Source organism: Corythoichthys intestinalis, chromosome 16 (assembly GCF_030265065.1).
Source record: "Corythoichthys intestinalis isolate RoL2023-P3 chromosome 16, ASM3026506v1, whole genome shotgun sequence".
NCBI lineage: Eukaryota > Metazoa > Chordata > Actinopteri > Syngnathiformes > Syngnathidae > Corythoichthys > Corythoichthys intestinalis.
Genome location: NC_080410.1, coordinates 22,956,567 through 22,980,368, shown reverse-complemented (window position 1 = coordinate 22,980,368; position 23,802 = coordinate 22,956,567). Strand labels below are relative to the sequence as shown.

General features: G+C 40.0%; 1 protein-coding gene across 1 annotated transcript in view; it reads left to right on the top strand.

Annotated features, from left to right (window-relative positions):
- The window catches only part of LOC130932077 (neurexophilin-1), a 57,445-nt gene extending 38,075 nt beyond the window's left edge, over positions 1–19,370 (top strand). The window contains exon 2 of the mRNA XM_057861460.1: positions 14,928–19,370. Coding sequence (XP_057717443.1) covers positions 14,928–15,701 — 774 coding nt within the window. The 3' untranslated portion in view covers positions 15,702–19,370. The remainder of the gene's footprint in view (positions 1–14,927) is intronic.
- The last annotated feature ends 4,432 nt before the right edge of the window (positions 19,371–23,802 follow it).

Here is a 23,802-nt window from a genome sequence, read left to right as displayed (position 1 = left end):
GTGCTGAATTGAGCACGCAGAGAGAAAAAAAAACGACGAGCGCAGGAATCAAGAAATTGAGGAAGAGCTGGAAGTGTGCTCAAAATCCATTATTGTTCGCAAATAACGCTAGAGACCCTACCCACGTGACGTCACAAGTCCCCTCTCCTGAATGGTACCGCCCACTTGTCCGTCAAAACATAGTGTTAACCTGTTACGGCTACGTACATTTCTCCTATTTACGGCGTGTTTTTCTGCTCCTTAACATTAATAATCAAAATGGTGAAGGCGTGTGTGGCTGTTGGTTGCACTAACAGAGAAGATGGAAGGAGAGACTTGAAGTTTTACCGTATTCCGAGGGATCCAAAGAGGAGAGCGAAATGGACGGCTGCAATTCGACGTGAAAACTGGACACCAAAAAATCACCACAGACTATGTAGTAGTCATTTTATATCCGGTAAGATGCATTTAATATATATTTAGAGGGTTTTGGCCTGACAACCACAATTAAGATCATTGCTAGGCTAATCGCCGACAACATACGACTTAGTACGACATAGTTTTAAATTCAAGATGTTTGTGACTTCCCTTTCTTCCACCATCGTTATTTTTTGAATAATATTTAGCTGGTACCAAGTGAAAGAAACTGGCCTCGTCTACGGGGCTGACAAATAACCACAATTAAGATCATTGCTAGGCTAATCGCCAACAACATACACGTATGTATGTCGTGAGAGTGCTATCGCTAAACCATATAAACATTAAAAGCCCTAGCTCCATTGACAAATGACATGAAATACATTAGACTTGACAGTGGATGTTAGCAAGAACAAAAGATTTTGAATTGAAAATTTCGTAACTCACCTTCCGAGCACAAGATTCCTGCCGAATTTTCGTGTACGAGGACCTGTTTCACCCAACCAGCAACGTAGCATTTATAAGCCTCCAAGCTCTTAAAGTTTTTCAAACTTTCGTGAGAATAGGCTGATTTTGTGTGGACAAGATAGTTGTAAATATCAGGGTCAGGCAGAGACGGCGAAGGCAGGCGGTCAAAAATCATCGATTTAGGCATCAAATATGGATCTGGCGACTGTATAGAACGAAGCTTTTCCACATAACGCCTTTTATGCAACACATCCAGTGAGTTTACGGCATCAGAAAGCACCGGGTCTTCCATGAAATGCATTTTAAATTCCTCGATCAATTGAAACCAATGCTAATACAGAGACAAAATGATGGACAAGTGGGCGGAACCATACAGCGAGCACGTGGTTTTATGACGTCGGTGGGTAGGCTCTATAGGCAGAGGGGATGGGAGGGACGCTCCCATAAAGCCCTAAATAACAGGGCGCGCAACTAAAAATGTCTTAATTTCAGGTAAAAAAAATGTGGGTTTTTTTTTTTATTTTGCCATGCGCTTGCATGTCACTGGTTAACCCTTCGCGTGCCAGTGCTGACACGCGTGTCATAGGTTGCCGACCCCTGTTTTATAACATCCCTTTATTAATAGAATATTGTCCATCCTTATCTCTCTGTCTTATCCTTATCTCGACTTGTTTAACACTAAATTACAATTCAATTCCTGCATGCTGTTCTGTTAAACTAGACAAGTCCAAAGTCCGGCCCGGGGGCCAAATGCGGCCCGTAGTCAAATTTCATCCAGCCCCCAGCCTCTGTCATAAAATCAATATCGTCTGGCCCGCACACAGACTTAATAAATTGGTCAGCAGTACTGCTACCAGCATATGAAGTCGCTTACACACTAAATGCTGCTCCTCATTTACCCACTAAAAGGCAGCAGCACTCCAAGCAACATTTACCCGTGTGACCCTTTGCTACCAATTTTCTAAAAATGCGACAATAAACAAAAAAAAAAAAAGAAAGTTGACTGCGACGGCCGACTATTTCTTCACTAAAATACGCAACAACTGTGTCTGCCTCATTTGCAAAGAGACAGTCACTGTTTTTAAAGAGTTCAATGTGAGGCGATATTACCAAACAAGACACGCTGACATGTATGACAAGATTACAGGGAAGATATGTAGCGAGAAATTGAAGCAACTTGAAGCTAGTTTAATTTCAGAGCAGCAGTATTTCGCAAGAGCCCGAGAGTCGTAAGAGAACTAGGCTAGTTGCGAGATTGTTGAAATTATTAATTAAAAAAATAATAATAATAAAGCAAATGTGACACGCAGAAATTTGCTTAAATATATTGTTCTACGTAAAGGATGTCAGCCAAGGTCGGCCCCCCACATTTTTACCACACCAAATCTGGCCCCCTTTGCAAAAAGTTTGGACACCCCTGTGTTAAACTGTCTTTCTCTTCATAAATTTACACATTTATGCTTACTTTTTTATTATATTGGTACAGCTTTAGACTTTGTAATTATATTGACAGGACACATTCCACAGGCACTGCGCCACGCTTTCCAGTTGGGGGCCGCCCCACACTGCGCTTCAGTTATTCGCAGTCGGTCGCAGTTATTCAACACATAAAGCGGTCCAACGCCGGATTTAGGGTGAAAAACTACGAAAGCTCTAACGCACACAAACAGGAAGGATTGTCTCAGAAATGATTTGTTCGAAGATTCAAGGTAATTATTATATTTTTCATACCATGTATGTTTTTTGAAACGTGAAAAAAGTCAAATGGGGAAATTAACCGCTACGGCATTGGCATCTTAATTCGCAATATTTATTAGAGCTGGGAATCTTTGGGCACCTAACGATTCGATTACGATTACGATTCAGAGGCTCCGATTCGATTATAAAATGATTATTGATGCACCCCCCTCCTTTTTTTTCCCTTTTTCTTTTTTTTTTAATGTTTTGTACATTAGTTCCAAAATTGTTCAAAAATACTCTCAGGCTAAGCCACACTACTATTTCAGTATCAAGTTAACATATAGCAGTAAACAAATATACAAAAATAACATTAAATAAAAAACTCCAGTCCCCATTCTGTATCAGCAGCTTTAAACTACATTCAATTAATTTAATGTTGTGAATCAACCGTTAAATTTGTCAAAATTGCTCCCGTTATTCCATAATTTCCCTTTTGTCTACTTTCGACATGTGAAAGTTTTAACACTATTTTAAAGATAGATTCAAGTCAATATTTTACTGATTTAGGAGTATTTTAGATAAAAAGTTAATTAGGTTTGCTTGGAAGGTTCGCTACAACAGCCTTGCAGGGAAGTGTACTGCTTTAAGATGGCGGCCGTTTACTAACGCCCGCATCTAGCTTAGCTTAGCTTAGATGTGCTGCTAACACTACCAAATCTATATTGCATCTAGTCCTATATAAATGATATCTACCGTAACATTATATGGATGTACTTTGTAGCAGCTTTTCGGCAGCAGTCAGGTATGTTGTTGTGTTTTTTAATCTCGTTGCATGAGTTGAGCTACAGCCGTGAGTTGAGCATTGGCATTACCCGAAGGGCCGGGTAATGAGAAGCATGATGTTTAGCTACTCTCGCTCCGTTCTGTCCCGGAGACCACGCGGCGCGCTGAGTGTTGTGTACTTCCGCTTTACTTCGCATATTTCAATAATCGGAATTTGGATGTTTGTGAATCGTTCTCGAATCTTCCACGGCCGAATCGCGAATAATCTAAGAATCGGAAATTTTGCACACCTCTAATATTTATGTAAAATAAATGCTAATTGCCCATTTTTTTGCTCTTTTAACAAAGAATCGAGACTGTTTTACATTCATATCTATGAAGAATTCAGGGATTTAAGCATTTATCCACAATAATTTTCAACTTAAAAAGCTCTTTGTGGTGATAAGGCGGCGCCACAGTGGCTGAAAGACTAGCAGCACATTCGACATATTTAAGTAAAATAAATGTTAACTGCCCGTTTTTTTTTGCTTTTAACCAAGAATCGAGACTGTTTTACGTCCATATTTATAAATAATAGAGGGATTTAAGCATTTATTCACAAGAATTTTCAAAGTAAAAAGCTCTTTGTCTGTGTTTCCACTCAGTCAGCTTTGACGGAGATAGGCCCTCTATTAATCGGTCCCGCAACCCATGTCCCCTCGATATAATCTGAAGTCTATGGTACAGCTTTTACCCTCCAGAGGTTTGGGAACTTGTGAGTTAAGGTACCATTATTTTTATAAAGGTGCGGTCATGATTTTGTGAGCTGGCAGAGCCATTTGATTGACAGTAATAATAGTAGTGATAAGCGTTGAGGCCTGTCCGACCGCAATGCCTCACAGAGATCAAGATTACAGAAGGAGATGAAGAAAAAAAAGGCAGGAATCCTCTCATCTGTGACCAAAGGGCAAAACGGCGGGAATTCCTCATTGTTATGAGAGGAAATCCCGAGTTTTTTTGGCAAGACGGAAAATCGATAGCAGCCCGCCGTCCGCGGCGCGTCAGAACAAATCCAGCCGGCCGCCTCGGATCGGCAGAATGAAAACGAGTCTGAGTTAATCATCCCCGAGGAAGCTGCTGCTGTCAGGACAGTAGACGGAAGGGGAGCGTAGACGGAGACGCATGCATAATGCATTGCGGCATCAACGTCTCTGCGGGTTTATACACACACCTTATATTTGCATCGCTTATCATCTAAGTGAGGATTCACAAAATGAGTAAGAGTATGCTTTCAGCTCCCATAGGACACCATCATCATGGCCGGTGGCGTATTAGATGCAAAATACCAGCTAATCCATGTTTAGCAAAGTATGGCCCCCGGGCTACATATGGCCCAGTGAGTATTTACAACATTAAATTAATGATTTGTGTGGTCTTATATTAACTTTTTAGTTTCTTTAGCTTTATTAATATGTATTTATTTACTTCCTTTTCATTTTAAAACATATTTAGCTTATTTAAAATGTGTTAGTTGCAGTGGCGCCAACAGGGGGTGGCCACGGCCACCCCTATAAATTGGTTGGCCACCCCACTGGCCACCCCGCTTGCCAGTATATCGTTAGATAGCATCAGTTATGCATTTCATCCCAAATGAATGCATTTATTTTGTTTTGTCAAATGTAGGGCTGTCAAATTTATCGCGTTAACGGGCGGTAATTAATTTGTTTAAATTAATCACGTGAAAATATTTATCGCAATTAACGCATTCGCGGTACGACTCATTCACGCATTGCCGCAAACAGCCTACAATTTGCCTGGCACGGCCAGACTGTTCTCCCTGTATTTTTCAAACACTGAGAGAAAAGTCTGGGAACCAGCCCATTAACGGCCTCTCGAGCAGGTACAAAATCAATCGACAAATCAGATTCGTTTATTTGCATGACGTGTTCTTAACGAGCAACGTCACTCTTGCGCGTCGGAAGTCGTCTCCACAACAACACAGATGGTGAACAGGAGCGCCGAGAATATGTTCCAATCCACAAAAATCCGTAAAATTAGTTTTAAATTACCAAAAACACATCGACACGAGTCATTGACAACAGTCTATCTCGCGCTAGCCATGTTGAATAAACTCCGCTCTCCTCGTATCTTTACTTCCATGCGCAAGTCCCTCGTCCTGCCCTCGTCGTTTTACTAACGTCACGTCTGCCCGTCAGTGATTGGTCCATTTCGCTGTCTGTTTGCTGTGGCTTGCTCCGCCCTGGAAATTGTATCCGCTGAATGGTGGCCAGACTCAATAGCTGGAACAGCGGTGAGTCTGGTGTACCAGGCAAGCCTACAATGGCGCCGTTTTACTTATATACAGAGATATGAGGCAGTGTCAAGTGAGTGGAGTAGATGCAAGCATTCATTGGGGCCGTGCTTTAAATTTGGCAAAAGCTTTGTCATCTCTCCCACAGCAACTATAAATATTGTGGGAAGCGACGTGGGGAAGAATGACAGGAGTTCATCTTTTTCTTAACACCCTGTAGTGTACCCAACGCAGAGAAGATATAGCATTTGCAGCAACCACACACAGTCGTGGTTGCACCACTTCCCATCATGCATTTGGGCAGAACAGTTAAGTCGCTACAATATAATTTACTGAAAGTTCAACAAATACACTAGATGGCAATATTTAGTCACAATATACAAACTCACATTTATCCTTTAAGAATTACAAGTCTTTCTATCTGTGGATCCCTCTCACAGAAAGAATGTTAATAATGTTAATGCCATCTTGTGGATTTATTGTTATAATAAACAAATACAGTACTTATGTACAGTATTTAGAATGTATATATCCATCTTGTCTTATCTTTCCATTCCAACAATAATTTACAGAAAAATATGGCATATTTTATAGATAGTTTGAATTGCGATTAATTACGATTAATTCATTTTTAAGCTGTGATTAACTCGATTAAAAATTTGTTTGACAGCCCTAGTTAAACGTACGCCTTATGCCTAAAATATACATAACACAATAAAACAGAATTGTTGTGGAACTCAAAATGGTGACTGGACAGTTATGGACTATGCACATTAAATCATTAGTAACATCAAATATTACACAATAAACCAAAGTATATCAGTAGCCGTGTCCTTAAGTCTTTCTGATAGTTTTCCCCTGACCTTTTTACTGCAATAATATAATGAAAACCTGAAATTATGGCTTTTAGTTTTAGTGTGCCACCCCAAGATTTTAAGAAGCCCCATCTGGCCACCCCTATGTAAAATTTCTGGAGGCGCCACTGGTTAGTTGCTGTGTTAATGAATAAAATAAAAGAGCATTTTTACACACTGTAGTACCTTGAGATATGAGTTTAAGTATTTCCTTGATCACTCGTGTCGTATGAAAAACTAGGATCTCAAATGATACTACTTCTACCGCAACTAATGGAAATGCCATTAATGTATTGGTTATTGTGAAAAAATGTTGCACTCCAGAATCGTAAATCTTTTACAACATTTAGTGATGACAGTTAAATGGAATCAAAAAGAATTACGGTAGCGGTTTTGTCACTGTAAAATACATTGTGCTTCTTATTCTGTTGTGTGTGCATTGGCTCCTTGGGGGCAGTAAAGACAAACACAAATAAACTGCAACGGAGAATTAGCTCCTCTCTCAGCTTCTAAATACGGGAGAATTATTAGTCATTCTTCAGAATCGATGAAGATGATACAACTTATTGTGTATGTACAGGTGTTGCTGCATTATTTACTCCCTTTCATCCTTCTATTATCTTGAAAGGGCACAACAATGCTACCAAGAGTAGATGACAAAAATGTTCATTTTTACCCAATGTATGTTAGCATTAAGATACAGAAGCAGATGCAGTTGTTTTAAGTACACAATACGTAAATGTTTTTTTTTTTCTTTTAATTTGACAATAACCTTTACTAAAAGTAGCAATAACAACTTGAAGACTCTTTTGTGAAGAACATTTACGGAAGTTATCTGGAAAACTGCTGCTTGTTGAGAAATTTGTTGAGCCCCCTGCCACAATAACTCAAGTTTGTGTTCATGATTAAAAGAAAGAAACTATCTCAAAAACCTGGTTTGTCCTGTTACTTGTATCTCAAGGGTTCAATGCAAATACATTATTTATTATCCTAAAAAAATGGTGAAATAAATAAGAGGTGCACTGATACAATGATTTGCATATCAGCCGCGCAGTCACGAGGTTTATTAATGAAATAGATTGTTTTACATGTTTAGAATCATCATTTGTTTCACAACCCACTCCTTTTATACACACGCACCCGCATACACATAATAAATACCCTACTTATTTTTGCATCGCTCATCATCTAAGTGAGATGTGCGTCCCACTCCCAGAGGAAGGTGTCATCACAGGCGCTCTCGACGCTAACTACCTGCTAGTCCAGATCATTATGGCAGAATAATCAACCATTACTCTGCTGGGGCGTTTACACTGGTTCAAAAAGCCACCGCTGAGCACAGAGTTGACGTCTCATGTCTTGGCCGCCACTTTTTCTCTTTTAATTAGAAGACTGCATGTGCTAATTGGACATGAAGGCTTTATTCTTTTGTATGTAACCCCCATGTGCACCCCGCCCGTCTTCCAACACTTTGATGCTCCGAACCCAAATATTTTGAGGCGATAAATGGCTTCCCCTGTGCAGCTTATGAAGCTGCAAGTTTGTTCTTTTAAGATTTTAGTTGAGGGAACTAATGATGATATTCGAGTGACCTTCTCTAGGTTGCGTATGTATTTCATTAAGAGTGTGCTGGAGTTCCTTTAGCCTTTCAATACATGCAAGGTGTAGTCAGTAGTAAATTTGGGACCGCTAATAGCACAAAACTAGGAAGCAGGATTAATTTGAATTTGTGTACAGAATACACAGAGTAATTCATTCCTATTCAGAGTACTAAATTTTTCTCTAAATGAGCTGCAATAAATTCATTGTTTTTTTGCGAAAGGACGCTTTTCCTTCTTTTTACAATTCAGATGATGCATCCTCTTGGCATCTTACAAATAATTGGCATAAGTGAATATTTAATGGGATACGAATAACGCTACTATCAATAGGATATGTTATGATTCACTCCACTTATAATGGAGGAAAGATGATGCCACTTACTCCAATTTTGAAACAATACCAATTTTTGGTTCACAGTGCGTTATGATTTATTCAATTTGCAATACAATTCATTCTAATAATGATGCGACACGATTCAATCAATTAGAACATCATTCACTCTGATTGCATTACAAAGGGATGTGATTCACTCCCATTACGTTCAGATGCGATTCACTCAGGACACTTCTTTGATTGGCTACATTTCGTCTGATGTCAATTCATTCAATCATTTCTCAAGAATTGTCAGCTTTACTAACAAAAATGGAGATTTGTGTTTGCAAATCCAGTGATCCGTCGCTATTTTGCGCTTCAAACTACATACCCTCAGTCCATTGCGATTTTTTTTTTCTTCAATAAAATATGGAGAAATAAATGCAGTACAGTACTTTATAGAACTGTCCCGATCCGATCACGTAGTCTGTCACTCTCGCTCCTGCCGCTTTTATTGGTCAAGCAGTGCACTTGAGTTGCGTATTAAAGTTAACGATGATTGACAGACGTTTGATCTTGCCAGAGACGCTTGGAAGCCGAAACTTCGAAGCGCCGTATGCGTCAATCATCGCTTAACTTGTTTAATAGTTGCTGTGGCAACTCATTGTGTGTAAGTCAGCGGCTTGAACGGATTTGAGTGGACTCACTCAATGAAGCATTGAATAAAGACAAGCATTTTTCTACTTTATTCTTGTTTAATAATAATTCGGTAGGACAGTAACATGTTTAAAAAAAAAAATCATGATTATTACATTTGAAGTGCTTAAAAAACATATACATATATACACACACACACACACACAGGTACCTCGACATACAATTGCTGCGACACATGATCTTTTCCACATCCAGCGTACAATTTGACTCGCCATTTGTTTCTACTTCCGCCGAAATGCTCGAAATAAGACGATTTATGACAGCGTCGCAATTTCATTGTTTTACCGCAAGACGGACGCACAGACTCACATTTTGTTGTGAGAGAAATCAACATGGGTTCCAACAAAGTTAAACGATGTGGTGAAAAAAGAAAAAAGGTGAGGCTTACCAAATGAAGATGGAAATGATAGAAAAATATAAGTGTGGGGAAGATGGAAATGATAGAAAAGTATGAGTGTGGGATGCACGTCCGTGAACTGCTTGACAATACTCATCCGACCTCTGTTCGCCAGTTTTTATAAGTTAAGGTTACAATTATTATTGTGGTACCATCGCCAAAGAGATCCCCAGCTACGTCAGGTTTTTAATCATTTATTTCAGAACTTGTGCAACAAAACACGCCAACTGTGCGTGGCAGTTGACACCAGCAACAACAGGACGTTAAAAGAAAAAGTAATATCTCAAATGCACTCTCTCTCACGCTGTCGTCAGCCACACGGTGCGTTCAGGAATACCACGCAAAATACATCCGCAATATTAGAACCTGATTTGTTACATTATTACAGGTATTATTATTATTACTATTATTTTCTTATTATTCTGATTTTTATTCATAATTTATTAGTTTTGCGTTTTGCAATTGTTATTTGCAATAGTAAAAGCAGTATTAAGGAAGGATTTAGTGTAGATTTTTGGGCTGTGGAACAAATTAATGGAATACCGTAATTTCCCGAATATAAGGCGCACCCGTGTATAATGCGCACCCCAAATTTACTTGTAAAGTCTAGGGAAAATTATTGTACCCGTGTATAACGCGCACCCTAATTTCAGCACCAATAAATAGACGAATACAAGAAAACAGAGCTCCTGTACAGATACAGAAATGTCATTTTACTGACTGGTGAAACACAGCACATTGGTAGTTCAAAACATTACCGTAAACTGACAATTTGTACGGTAATAATATGATCTGATAACTTTTTGAACTTACCAGAATCCAGGAGAAAACAAAACAGATGTGAATTTTCTTTTAAATTCATCATGATGAATAAATGTTTCCTCCACGGATTGATACGATAAAATGAAAGTGAGAACGAAAGTCGGATATCCGAGAGAGTTCATCGCTGTCGACATGACAGTAACAATAGGAACTATTGTTACTTGGGTTTGAGTTTCACGAGGGACAGATATACTTGACGGACACAGGAAGTCTGTGTTGTCACATTTGTTATGGTCCGAGTTGCGGAGCTGCGATGAACGTTGACTCAAATGAGTTCAGGAAACTAAATTCTGTGCTTTATGAAGAGTGAAAAAAGCAGACTTTAACACAGACGAAATCATTGGGCCGATCAGAATGAAGTATTGCCGAAACAAAATGGTGACGTCACGTACCGTAAATGTCGGCAACGGATCGTCGCTTATGTTTGTTCAACACAACATGGCCGTGTCAATAAATAAAAAAAATTGTTTTTTATATATATGTTTTTATATATATAAAATATATATATATATATTTCTGTCTCCATCCATGTACCCGTTTATAATGCGCACCATGATTTTACAAGTTTATTTTGGGGAAAAAGTTGCGCGTTATATTTGGGAAATTACGGTATTAATGTACTCTTATAGGAAAATCCTGCTCGACATACGGCCATTTCGATTTGTAAACAAGGTCCTGGAACAAATGAACTTCGCATATACCATTGTATATACATAAAAAAAAAAAGAAAAATAACTATACTTTCAGGAAAAAAGTGTAAGAACATGTCTTATATGTCGCTCTTTCCAATGCTAAATCTTAATAAATGCATTAGACTCACAATAAATAAATATATATATATTTTTTTGTTTTTTGAAAGGGGGGGCGCTACGCGGTTTTTCACTTATCACGGCAGGTTCTGATCCCCTTTAACTCCGAAAAATGAGGGATCACTGTACATTGTATTAAATATGTTATGTTTAATATTCTAGACTTAGTGTATTTCAATTCCATGAAAAGCAGTTTTCCATTTTTTGGGTGAAGTGTGAACATTGTAGAAGTTTGCCTCATGAAAGTTCTATTCAAACACAAAGGAAGTCAGGCTACAAAACTGAACTAAAAGGCTAACTCGTAATTCCTGTAGGCAACAAAGAGCTCCACTGAAGACGTGATAGGGCATCAACACTCTGTAACGGCCTCCTTAAATCGGCCGTATTCCGAACACTGCAACATACAGAATAGGAAAAAAACAAAAAACCGAAAGATCAATTTTACGAGCATTTTATAGCGGTGCCTCGGATGAAGATTTGTAAATGCGCCTGCGGATCGGGCTCATTGACGTGTGAGAAACACCTTTGGAGAGCGTTTCTTAATAGCACAGCTTTATTGTTTAACAGGATTATAGCCCGCCCTGGCGTATATATCGACCGGGCAGCCAAAGACCGCGAGGCTAACGGACCTTGAATTTCGGATTTTCTGTCTGAATCAATTGCAGGATCCCTTGGGGCTTCTCCGGCATTCCATTGCAGGAGTGCTGTGGGAATAACTCACACCACAGATTTTTTTTTATTAATTCTCGTGAAGCCGAGCTAAACAAAAGAATGTAATACCTGCCAGGTTTGTAACATTTATACATGCTATACTGTATCACATTGATCAAATGTCATGGACACACCACAGGAGGTGTGAACGGTAAATTAAATATTGATTAAACCTTTCATTTGTTTTCGTGGCACGTTCCTTACCCCTTGCTAATAAACAAAGGAGGGAGTAAGTCACATATTGTCACGTTTTGAGCATTGGAGTGTTCGCCGGTTGGTGGACACAAGCGCAGAGATGCAGGAAAGGAAGGCAAGTATTTACAGGGATCTTAGAAAATGATTTATTAAAAAAAAAAAAAAAAAAAAAAAAGTAAAATTAATAACACTGCTTTACCTTTAAAAAAATAGTTACAGTTAATTAGTTACAGTAACAAATTTACTTCTCCCAAAAAGTAATTGAGCTAGTAACTCAGTTACCTCAACGTAAGAGTAATTAGTTACTCGGCAAAGTAGCTGACGTTACGTATCATGTTCTACAGGTTACTACATGATCCATTCTATAACGTCTTTCATATCAAATATGTTTATATTAACTGATTGAATTGAACCATCTTTTTAATTCCCCCCCAAAAAACATAGGTCACCCTTTTTACATTTTGTTAAATTCCCCCTATATAAGAGTGTAATGGTATACAAACTTTAACTTTCAAATGCTGTGAGAAAAAAAGCATTTTTGTTTTTCCTGTCATACTGAACCCGCACCAAACTGCGACCCCCCTACCGAGGTATGTAATTAACCGTGACTTATGTGTACCGTCACACCCCTAAAATGTATATATTTTTCAATATGCAGGTAAGGCTCTGGATCTCTTCCATTTTTGCTCCAGTTGTTTTGATTTCCCCCAAAAAAAATCACACAAGGTTTATGGATACATCATTCAAGAAAAGTTTAGGGCAAGTGACTATTTTTGGCAATAAAAAAACAAAACAAGTTATCACTATGTTGTAGCATCTACAGGAACAATGCCCACTCGGTGATGATAATGCATATTGAAGAGGAAAACTGTCCATTATTTTCAATTAAAATTTTACCCACCTGAACGGCATGAACTGTATTTAAAAAAAAAAAAAAATTGCCGGACAGTTTGAGATGACACTCGCCACACTAAATGCTAATGCTAGCGAGAACGCTAATGCTATTCTAGCGCTCAGAGCCACCTAGCATGCCGTTTCCAATGGCCTCACAACCCCCTTCCCTCCTACCCTCTCCCGCTCTGCTCTCGCCGTGTCTCTCGGACATCTCTCGTCATTCAACCAATTTGTAGTAACACATGCCTTCACATCCTCAGGAACTGTAGAAGTGTTGCAAAGATGGGAAAAGTAATTACCGTATTGGCCCGAATATAAGACGGTGTTTTTTGCATTGAAATAAGACTGAAAAAGTGGGGGTCGTCTTAAATTCACGGTCTAGACGTTATACCCATTTACGACGCTAGATGGCGCCAGATAGTATCATTGAAGCGATGTTCTGTCATGACAGATCTCAGCTTCTCTCAGGTTTAACCAGTTTCCATTATTTTATTGCAATGCTTTTCTTTATTCAGATTTGTTTCAAGACTACTGTTACAGTTACAAAATGAACACAAAAATGACGCCGTTATACTGTAACGCTGTTTTTAACAACACTGTCCAAAAGTAATTAAAAATATTTCAAGTACAAAAAAACTGAAATACAAAGTGGCAGTGACTGTAAAATGAAAGACTGATGAGACAAAAAGTAATACCAACTAGACATGATAACAATTCTAAATCCAATGACATACACATTCTCTATAGGTCATTCATAAAAGTGAAAGTGAAGTTGAGACCCCACAAAATTTCAAGCAAAACCATATCAAGTCACCCTTCTAGTTAGGCAAGCTGCGAAGCAAATTCATTTCATCAAAAACATTTTCCTCGAATATAATGTAATTATATTCAGCACTCCTATTAGGATTAGGGGTAGGAACTTCTTGGTACCTCACGATATGATACAATTTGCGATGCAAAGCTCACGATAATGATGATCTCACGATATGGCGACACAACGATTATCGATACATTGGTCAGAAAATCATTCGACAAAACACCTAATAAACAGAAAGACAAGCCCGGTCTTCATCCTTCTGCTTTAAGTTTATCTCAAGTACACATCCAATCCATTCGAACTGGAAGCGTGGCAGCAAATGAACCCCTCCCACTTCAAACGGGCCCCTCCCACCTCTATGGCCATCAGCGGCAGCCAATGACAGGCAACGAGGTAATTTTGAGCCATTTCAGGTCATTGTCTATTTTCAGTCACTTCCTGTTGATTTTGGGGCATTTTATGGGTCACTTCCTTGATTTTGTGTTACAGAACAGGGAGTTACCCTGGAATGAATTGACAGTGACTCAAACTCAACATGACGTGACCTGTAAATGTCCTAAAATGAACAAAAAGTGACCTGTAAATACCCCAAAAATCGTAAAGCGTGACTTCGAATGCTCTGGTTTCGAATTAACAAATGTCCTTTCGCCCTTCCCAGTTTTAATGGATTGGGCGTCGAGTGCCATCTATAGCAGCCATAGATTTAACTGAGACAGTATTATGGTGGAAGATTTTGGTAGCAACTTGGTGGTTTCATATGTTTGTTTTCTAAACATGGACACCTTTTTAAAACGATATCTTGATTCTTGGCATGAACCTATCGATAACCTTTTAGGATGCAAAGTATTCCGATATATATTACGATATTTTGTCACACCCCTAATTAGGATACATGCTTCGTGAGTTAGCTTGTGCATTCCGTATCATAACAAACAAGTGGGTTGCCGGGCTTGCGCACAATATACAAAAATGCAAAAACAAACCAAAATTGCACACTATGCTGTAAATTCACATCTCCAAATGTGAAAAGGTTTGGTAAAAAAAATAAGAAAATAAATAAAATAAAATAAAAAGAGATTTTCACAGGTCTTAAGAGCTAAATTTAGGTCCGAGTTTAAGATATGTGACAAGTCCACTACTTCTGATTTAACTGTTTCTCAACTTTTCAACTTGGTTCCAGGTTGCCCTGAGTCAGGAGGTGGACTCATCGAGCCTTAGGAGCTCCTCGGGAGACTCCTCCAAGACTGTGGGTCTCCTGAGCGGTCAGGCAACCCTCTCGCCACTGAGTCGCTGGATGCTTCACGGCAGAGGCCGGGCCGCCAACGCCACTTCGCTGGAGCTGCCCTACCGCACACCTGCTGCTTTCTCCAAACAGGAGTTCTCCAAGCAGGAGTTCTGGGAGATGCTGGGCAGCGACCTCCTCAAACCAGATGCCTCGGGTTCCCGTGTCAAACGGCGGCCCATCGTCAAGACGGGCAAGTTTAAAAAGATGTTTGGCTGGGGAGATTTCTACTCCAACATCAAGACGGTACGGCTGAATTTGCTCATCACCGGCAAGATCGTAGATCATGGCAACGGTACGTTTAGCGTCTACTTCCGCCACAACTCCACTGGGCAGGGCAACATCTCAGTGAGCTTGGTGCCCCCAGTCAAGGCTGTGGAGTTTGACCTAGAGCGCCAGAGTGTGGTCTACCCAAAGGACTCCAAGATTTTCAACTGCCGTGTGGACTACGAGAAGGTGGACCGCAGCAAGCGTACCTCGCTGTGCAACTACGACCCATCCAAGACCTGTTTCCAGGAGCAGATCCAGAGCCACGTGTCCTGGATTTGCTCAAAGCCTTTTAAAGTCATCTGCATCTACATTTCCTTTTACAGCACAGACTATCGCTTGGTACAAAAGGTCTGCCCGGACTACAACTACCACAATGAGATGCCCTATTTGCCATCGGGGTAGGGGACATGTCTGGGTGGGAAGGGCGAGGTGAGGTGAACTGGATTGTGTATTGTTTTGCCACTGTGTAGCCTGACTGGAGTAAAAAAAATATATATGCAAAACAACAAAACAATATACATATGCACATAAAGTGGCAGTCAGGACAAGGCATTCACAATGCGGTAGAGAACGTCAGCGCCAACAAACAAGTTCTTACCTCAATCCTAGTCACTCTCCATTAAGTCCAGTCACTGTCCGTCACTTCAGACAAAGTGCAATGTCCGCCACTCATAGAGTCTGGCTTTAACCAGCAACCCACAGTTTGCTAAAAATATACATAGCACAACAGAGCCAGGATTTTTTTAGCCTGTGCCTTTCCCAAACAAGCGGGATATTTGATGCTCGTAGATGTCTGCAGTCAGTCTAAACTTACCGTCCCTGTCCTAGTTTTCCCACTATCACCTTTAACACAACCATTGTCTTGCCTTTGACACGACCACATCAGGCCTCCCTCATTTCCATACCTTTCACGCAGAATATCTACGAGCTAGTGTAAAAAAGACAAAAGGTTGTAATGGTCACAGAATTATCCGAGCATTTCTACTTTCTTGCAATTGAATGTAAAACACCAACATGCCGGTTGTGGTAGCACATTCGAGAAGAAATCGCAATGTTAACTCTACTGCCAAAATTAAATGAATAACACCGAGTATATAAAATAGACCTCCAGAATCATGATGAATAGAGCCTGCCTTCCAATTGCAGGGCTGTGTGGGAGTGCCACTTAAAGCAGACCTCTAGCTGTCAATCACATACATGCCTTGCCCTGCCCAGCTCCTTGGGAGCAACGCTTAGCTCACTGGCTGAGAGAGGCAGTCTCTGGCAGAAGCCGCCTCTGTTGAAATTCAGCGGGTTGTTGGCAGAATAGTAGTCTCAGAGGATTCTGGGGTGGTATCCGTCCAACAGGGCTCGGCCAGCGCTTTCCCCGTGTGTTACTACACAAAGCCCAAATGAAATAAAAAACAAAAACCAAAGGGTAGCTGTATTTTGGGAAGAAAATATACTCGGAGAAAATTCATGGAGGAAGGAGGAGAACGTACAGGAAGGGTAGATTTGAACCCAGGACCTCTGAACTGTGAGGCTGAGGTGCTAAGTAGTCTTTGTTCCAGCCAATATACGGTTGCATATTTTTTATTCACTTAATGTCGTATTGTTTGATTAATCATAATTGAATAAATTTTTGAAGTACAAAAATTCATGTGATTGGCTAGCAACCAATTGAGGGTGTATCCCACCTCCTGCCCATAGTTGGCTGGGATATGCTCCAGCACCCCTTAGACCCTTGTGAGAATCAGCGGTACGTACGGAAGATGAATAAACAAATGAATGAATGACTGAATGAAAAGAATACAAAAAAAAAGTAAAAATACAATTTTGATAGGTAAAGTTTAAATACATATTTGAGCTTACTTTTTTCAGTTTTTTTAACTTCATGTAAATGGCTTAGTCTACTTGTGTGTTTGGGGGGAAAAAAAAAGAATCAGACGTGATCCTTAATTGGCACGTTAACAAAGGATGGCTATTTTGGAAATTATAATGTGTACATACTAAAACAAACCACACCATTTGGTGGAAATGTGGCTATAGACATAGGCAGCCCACCAAAACCAGCTCTTAATTAAACTAGAATGTAACAGAATGCTGCTCTTTCCTTTGTCCCTCTGTGTGTGCGGAAAAAAAAAAGATTACATTTTGTTGCCGTCAGGATTCCTGATTTCACGCCTTGATAACTTTGACTGTTACCAGCGAGATTGCTCTCTCCCCACAAACACACTCGCTCACAACGCTCACCCCGTTATCGGACAGAAAATGAAAATATTATCATAATAATTGCGTATAATTTAATCTCCTTTAGAACTAATTAAGCTTTCACCAAGGGGCCCGAACATATTCCTCGATGGCTGGCAGGACGTTCACGGCGGGGATGTTTTAGCTCCAAGTTCAGCTGTGAGTTAAATGCTCTCATTAAGATAAATGACCGTTGGCTGGCGTGTGTCATAAACAATGACGGAGGGCAACGCACAACGGAGCGATGAATTAGCACGGACCTTCAGCTGCAATGGACCATTTACCATCTGCTATCTATTCGGGTTTTAAATTGAACATTAAGAAGAAAAAAAAACATCATCTACAGTGCAGAATTGTCCAATTTGCTCCATCCAATGATCATGACCAAACTCCCAAACATTATAGAGACAAAACAATTTAAATTCAATCCTATTACCTGAAAATTGCACCCTGACTAGATAACGTATTGCTTACTTTGTTTATTAGCCCGACTTTCACGACAATTACAAATTTGTTTGCCTTGTGGTTTGGAGACGGAATCTGCTGAAAAAAAGACGTCGGGGCAAAGTATGCTGCACTGGCCGAGCAAGAACCTAATAAATTATGGTGTATATCTGCTGACGGGAGCTTTTTTTTTTTTTTCAGATGGTCCTTTGCAGAAGCTTGCTCCTTTAAAAAGCCTAACTGGGTTAGCAATGTGAAATGAAGTATCTGTATAACCCAGAGGGGAAAAAAAGGTGTTTTAACTCAAATTAACTCCCAATATTTCATAAAGAATGTGATACAAAATGGGACTTGAATGAATATTAACAAAGGGTTAGGCTTAAAAGGTTGGAGTTAGGTTAAGGGTAAGCATTAGGCTTAAATGACAGTTAGGGAAGATTAGGGGTGGCTGGGATAAGAAAATATCAGGGATGGAACACTGACACTGGGATTAAGGTTCAGTAAAAGGTAAGAATTAGGGAGAGGGCTGAGTTACAGAATTAGCCCCGAATGTGCCACCAAACAGCAATCCATATAGAATATCCATATAGAATCTTGTTGCCGAATGCATCACTGCTACCGGGCTTAAAGATTACGTCGGGGGGGGGGGGGAGCCAAAGCTCCAAGGAACGGTACGCATTCATTTTCTCTACACATACTTTAGCCTCCATCCCCCCATCCAGACATTGGCATGTTCCTCAGCCATATGCCCCTCATGACCTCTCCGTGACTCCCTTTACCTGCCTGTGAACCCCCTTGCGCTTGCCTCACTGCTATCCAGCCCACCCTCCTGTTATCATGGCAGTCGAGCCAGCTAATCCGCCTGTGAGCTTAGCAGTAAGAGCTCATCGTTTTCTACCTTTTCTGCTATCCATCCCATCATGAAAGTGCAACCATCTTGTCTTGTGTTCAAAGTATCTTCGGTAAAACTAGATCATGAGGATGTGGTACATAAACTCGCCCCTGCAACCACAAAATTCCAACCCCAACAGAGATGCCGGCATTCCTCTCACACGCATTGCGGGAATGGCGGGTAGCAGCCCCTGCTTTAGTTGGGCCTCGTAGCTACCCGCTTGGATAAGCAGCAATAGCGACCTCCAGACCTCTGGTGTTGGGACTAAAGAGACACCAGAAGCAACACCCCCACGCTTGGCGGATCTACTTGGCCTTAGAGACTGCAACACCTCAGCAAAGGACAGTGACAGAAAACCTATAAACATACATATATAAATATATATATAAATATATATAAAGATTCAGATCTTAATAAAGTGGTATTTAATTGTGGCATTTTTTCATTTTGTTTGTCACGTGGAAGATCAAGTATACTGTGGGGATGACTGTGCTTTTTTTTTTTTTTTTAAACATTCACATTAAAGATCAGAAAATCTCAGTCACTGATGGTGTAGTGCTTCATTCGCTTGAGATCTGCGCAGGCGCCGTGGGTTTCGTTCCCCCTCAGTGAAAATGTGAACAGTCTAATTAGCCTTTGCCTTTATCTCCCTTTCTTGTTACATCCCCCAAAAGAATACAGGAGGGGTAGGAGGGACTCAATACCAAAATGTACTTTTAGCCATTTTTACCCTTGTTGAGGCTTTTTATTTTATTGTTTATCCTTTATGGCCACTGGTGGTTCCGAGCATTTTTACTCTTAAGGCCCAACACACTCTCTCTAGCTTGGGCCTTTTTTCCCCAACACTTTATGGCCACTGTACTTAAGCTTGATTGAGCCTTTTTACCCTCTCAGGCATGGATGTTAAACCCATTTTCATTGCGAGCCAAATATTTTGTCAGGAGGCTGTCAAAGCAACACTAGGGGACTTTCAGTTTTGGTCGATTTTAGTGGCGTAGGTGGACAAAAGCGGTAGTGTAGGAAGACTGCATACCTATCAACCCGAATGCATTGGCAGTCTTACAAATAGTGACGTATGCCCTTACATATGGGTGACTTATCTTACAACGTTGTATATAGCGTGCAATATGAAACAAAAATAAAACAAAATTTTAAAAATAATATGAATTTTTTGTAATATTGTAACATACGTATAACCTGGTGCAATCAAAGAACAATCAATATCTTCAGCTACATAATTATTACTAAAATTTAACACTGACTTTTGCTATAATTGTATGTAGCAGTTTTGGCAATTTCTATCATGTCTTTTGATGGCTGCACTTCATGGCACTTCAGCTCGCAATTCAGTTTGACTTGAAGGTAGTTCGTTAGTGTGTCCAATTATAAATTAAAATTTCCTTACCGATGCAATCTTTGAGTCAGGGAACATTTCTTTTGCTAATTCTGAGAAGTGATCAGCAATAGTTGCAGGCAAATTGTGCTCGGCAACAAATTGGCAGAATAAAATCTCTGCTTCCGTCACTTTTCATTCTGCAGACTTCATTTTGATGACCAGTGTTGTTGATCTTACTTTTAAAAAGTAATTAATTACAGTTACAAATTACTTCTCCCAAACAGTTATTGCGTTAGTAACACAGTTACCTATATGTAAGAGTACTTAGTTTCTTGGCAAAATAACTGGTGTTACCTTTCATATTTTTTTTTTCACCCCCCCCCCCAAAAAAAAAAACAGTAACCTTTGCTATGTCATTTTGTGTAGTGAATCAACCGTTAAAGTTGTTAAAATTGCTCCCGTTTTTGCATTAGTTCCCTTCTGTCTACCTTCGACATGTGAACGTTTTAAAACTGTTTCATCGTATAAGGATCGATTCAAGTCAAGATTTTGCCGATTTAAGAGTATTTTAGATAAAAAGTTACTTAGGTTAGCTAGGAAGGTTCACTAAAACATAGCCTTTCTGAGAAGTCTACTGCTTTAAAATGGCGAGTGTTTACCAACACCACCGAGTCAGTCATTTTGCATGGACAGTGTATCACAAAAGTGAGTACACCCCTCGCATTTCTGCAGATATTTAAGTATATCTTTTCATGGGACAACACTGACAAAATGACACTTTGACACAATGAAAAGTAGTCCGTGTGCAGATTATATAATAGAATTAATTTATTTTTCCCTCAAAATAACTCAAAATATAGCTATTAATATCTAAACCTTCGCAACAAAAGTGAGTCCACCCCTTAATAAATACGTACATCCCTAAATGTCCAAATTGAGTACTGCTTGTCATTTTCCCTCCAAAATGTCATGTGACTCGTTACAGGAGTGCTGTCAGCATTGCTGCAGAGATTGAAGAGGTGCGAGGTCAGCCTATTAGTGCTCAGACCATACCAATATTTCCTGACCATACGCCGCACTCTAAATTAAATTGGTGTGCATGGCTGTCACCCCAGGAGGAAGTCTCTTCTGAAGACGGTACACAAGAAAGCCTGCAAACAGTTTGCTGATGACATGTCAACAAAGCACATGGATTACTGGAACCATGTCCTATGGTCTGATGACACGGGCAGGCTTTCTTGTGTACCGTCTTCGGAAGAGGCTTCCTCCTGGGGTGACAGCCATGCACACCAATTTGATGTAGAGTGCGGCGTATGGTCTGAGCACTAACAGATACTAGAACACATACTATCATTGTGTCAAAGTGTTATTTTGTCAGTGTTGTCCCATGAAAAGATATAGTTAAATATCTGCAGAAACGCAAGGGGTGTACCCGCTTTTATGATACACTGTAGTCCTATATGCATGTGATATCTAGACGTAGATTGTAGGCAGTCGGCTACAGTCAGGAAATATTGGAGCCAACTAGCCTAGCATCGCGTTTGCTACAGCGTCACAACAAACACTCATCTCTCTCCGTGTCTCTGACTTTTCTCGCGTCATTCAACCAATGTAACGCATAGTACCGCACATTGTCCCGTTGCCGAAACGGTGACAAAATCCGAACTGGGAAAAAAAAAACGTAATGCACGAAAAACGTACAGATTTTGAACGTACGGCGTACACATTTAAAAATCAGTGCTCACTTATACAAATTATGCCAAAACCGTACAACTTGACAGGTATGAGACTATTTCCCATGAGGGCCGGCGTGCAGTATCGTAAAATTCTGATCTCCAGGTCGCCTGTATAGATTGAACAACATTTCTGTTTCCAGCGGCTGTGTGAAGGACGAATAGTAATGAGGAAATGAATCCAGTTGTGGCTAAACAATATCATATGATGATGTTGAAACATAGACGTCACGATCAGTTGACGAGACAGCTCCTACAGACATTGCGCCACGGCTTCCCGTAGGAGGCCGGGCCAGGAAGAGTGTCGTGAAAGCTGGTTGAGGCGTCTGCTCTACAGAATAGAATAATGGCTGGATCAAGTACTTAAACTCATTACTACAGTGGTAAAAATGTGTCAGGAACTCTCAGAATTGCCTTTTCTCCACATGAAGATGAAGGGAACTGTGGGGGGGACGGTCTAGCGGGCAGGAAGCACTTCAACGAGAGGGAAGCGTGAACACAATTCCTAATTAGCCTCCTGTTCTCTTCTTTTTTCTATTTGCATGCCCCATAAAGGATGAAAAAGGCCCAATTCTGGAACGATTATATAAATAGATGGTTTCATGGTGTCACAAACAAAACTTGGTTTGTAACTCAAGACATATAGCAATGACTTTGCAAACTCTAAGAACAAGCAAAGGTACCTTGGTCTTAAAAACTAAGGAGACCAAATGTCCACTCCTTACATCCTGTCCGGGGCATCCGGCGGGGTTTTAAAAATTCATGAAAATGTCCGGTTTTCATTATTTTTTACGGGACCAATTATCTAAGATTATTTATTTGTACAGTAAGAATTGAAAAAACAGCTATTATTTAATTCAAGGATGATTCGCTCAAACAGGAGAGACGTTTTTTAAAAAAATCATTATTACATTCCAGTTTTTTTTGTTTTTTTTTTAGTCGTTATTGTTCTATTATTTTAGGAATAATAAAGCCTGTTGCGTAACCTCTGAGAATTTGAATTTGTATCTGTGGTTATATAGCTATTATTTTGTGATATAACTGAATTTTCTATCCAGACGAAGGAGGTACACTTTAACCTTAAAGGCCTGCAAAATGAAGCATTTGTCAGAGAATCCCAAAATTTGAAAAACAAGGTCTTAATGGAACCTGCAGATGCATGTGTTGACTTGTATCCATCAATTTTTTTGAGAAAGAAATTTCAAACTTTTGAATACGTCTCAAAATCATGAAATTCTATGTGTATCAAATGTGATACATATGGCAATAAAGGGTTAAATATATTAAAGTGACAACAAGCAGTGTTGTTTTCGTCAATGATGATGATTACGAAAATATTTCGTCAACGAACAATTTTTTCATGACGATGATGTCACGATGACGCACTGAAAGCGTGTCTTGGGAGACTAAACCTGGAAAATACACCAGGCACGTCTACGGCGCGACAACGCCGCCTCAACACAGTGAAACGTGGCCGTTAAAGTCAATCAGCCGGTGTACACCAGTCGCAGTGTGGCCGTATTTTAGACGCGTCCTAGAAGCGGTTCAACGCGTCGCACTCGAAAAGAACGGCAGAGTTTATTATTTGACGCGAGACGCGACCCTCCTGCATTAATACTATTAGGTAGGATCGGGCAGACCAGAAGTCATTCATATAAAAATACGGTGGATCCATTCGATTTTCAAAATAACATGCCAATTGATTTTATTAATTTCTGTCAGTGGTGCGTTGACGCGCCGGAATCGCTGACACGCCGTAGATGTGCCTGGTGAGTTACCAAGGTAATACATAACGAGATGGATGCCAGCTGTCGTCTGATGACACGAGTATTCACCGTAGTTTCCATCATATATTCACAATGTGCGATA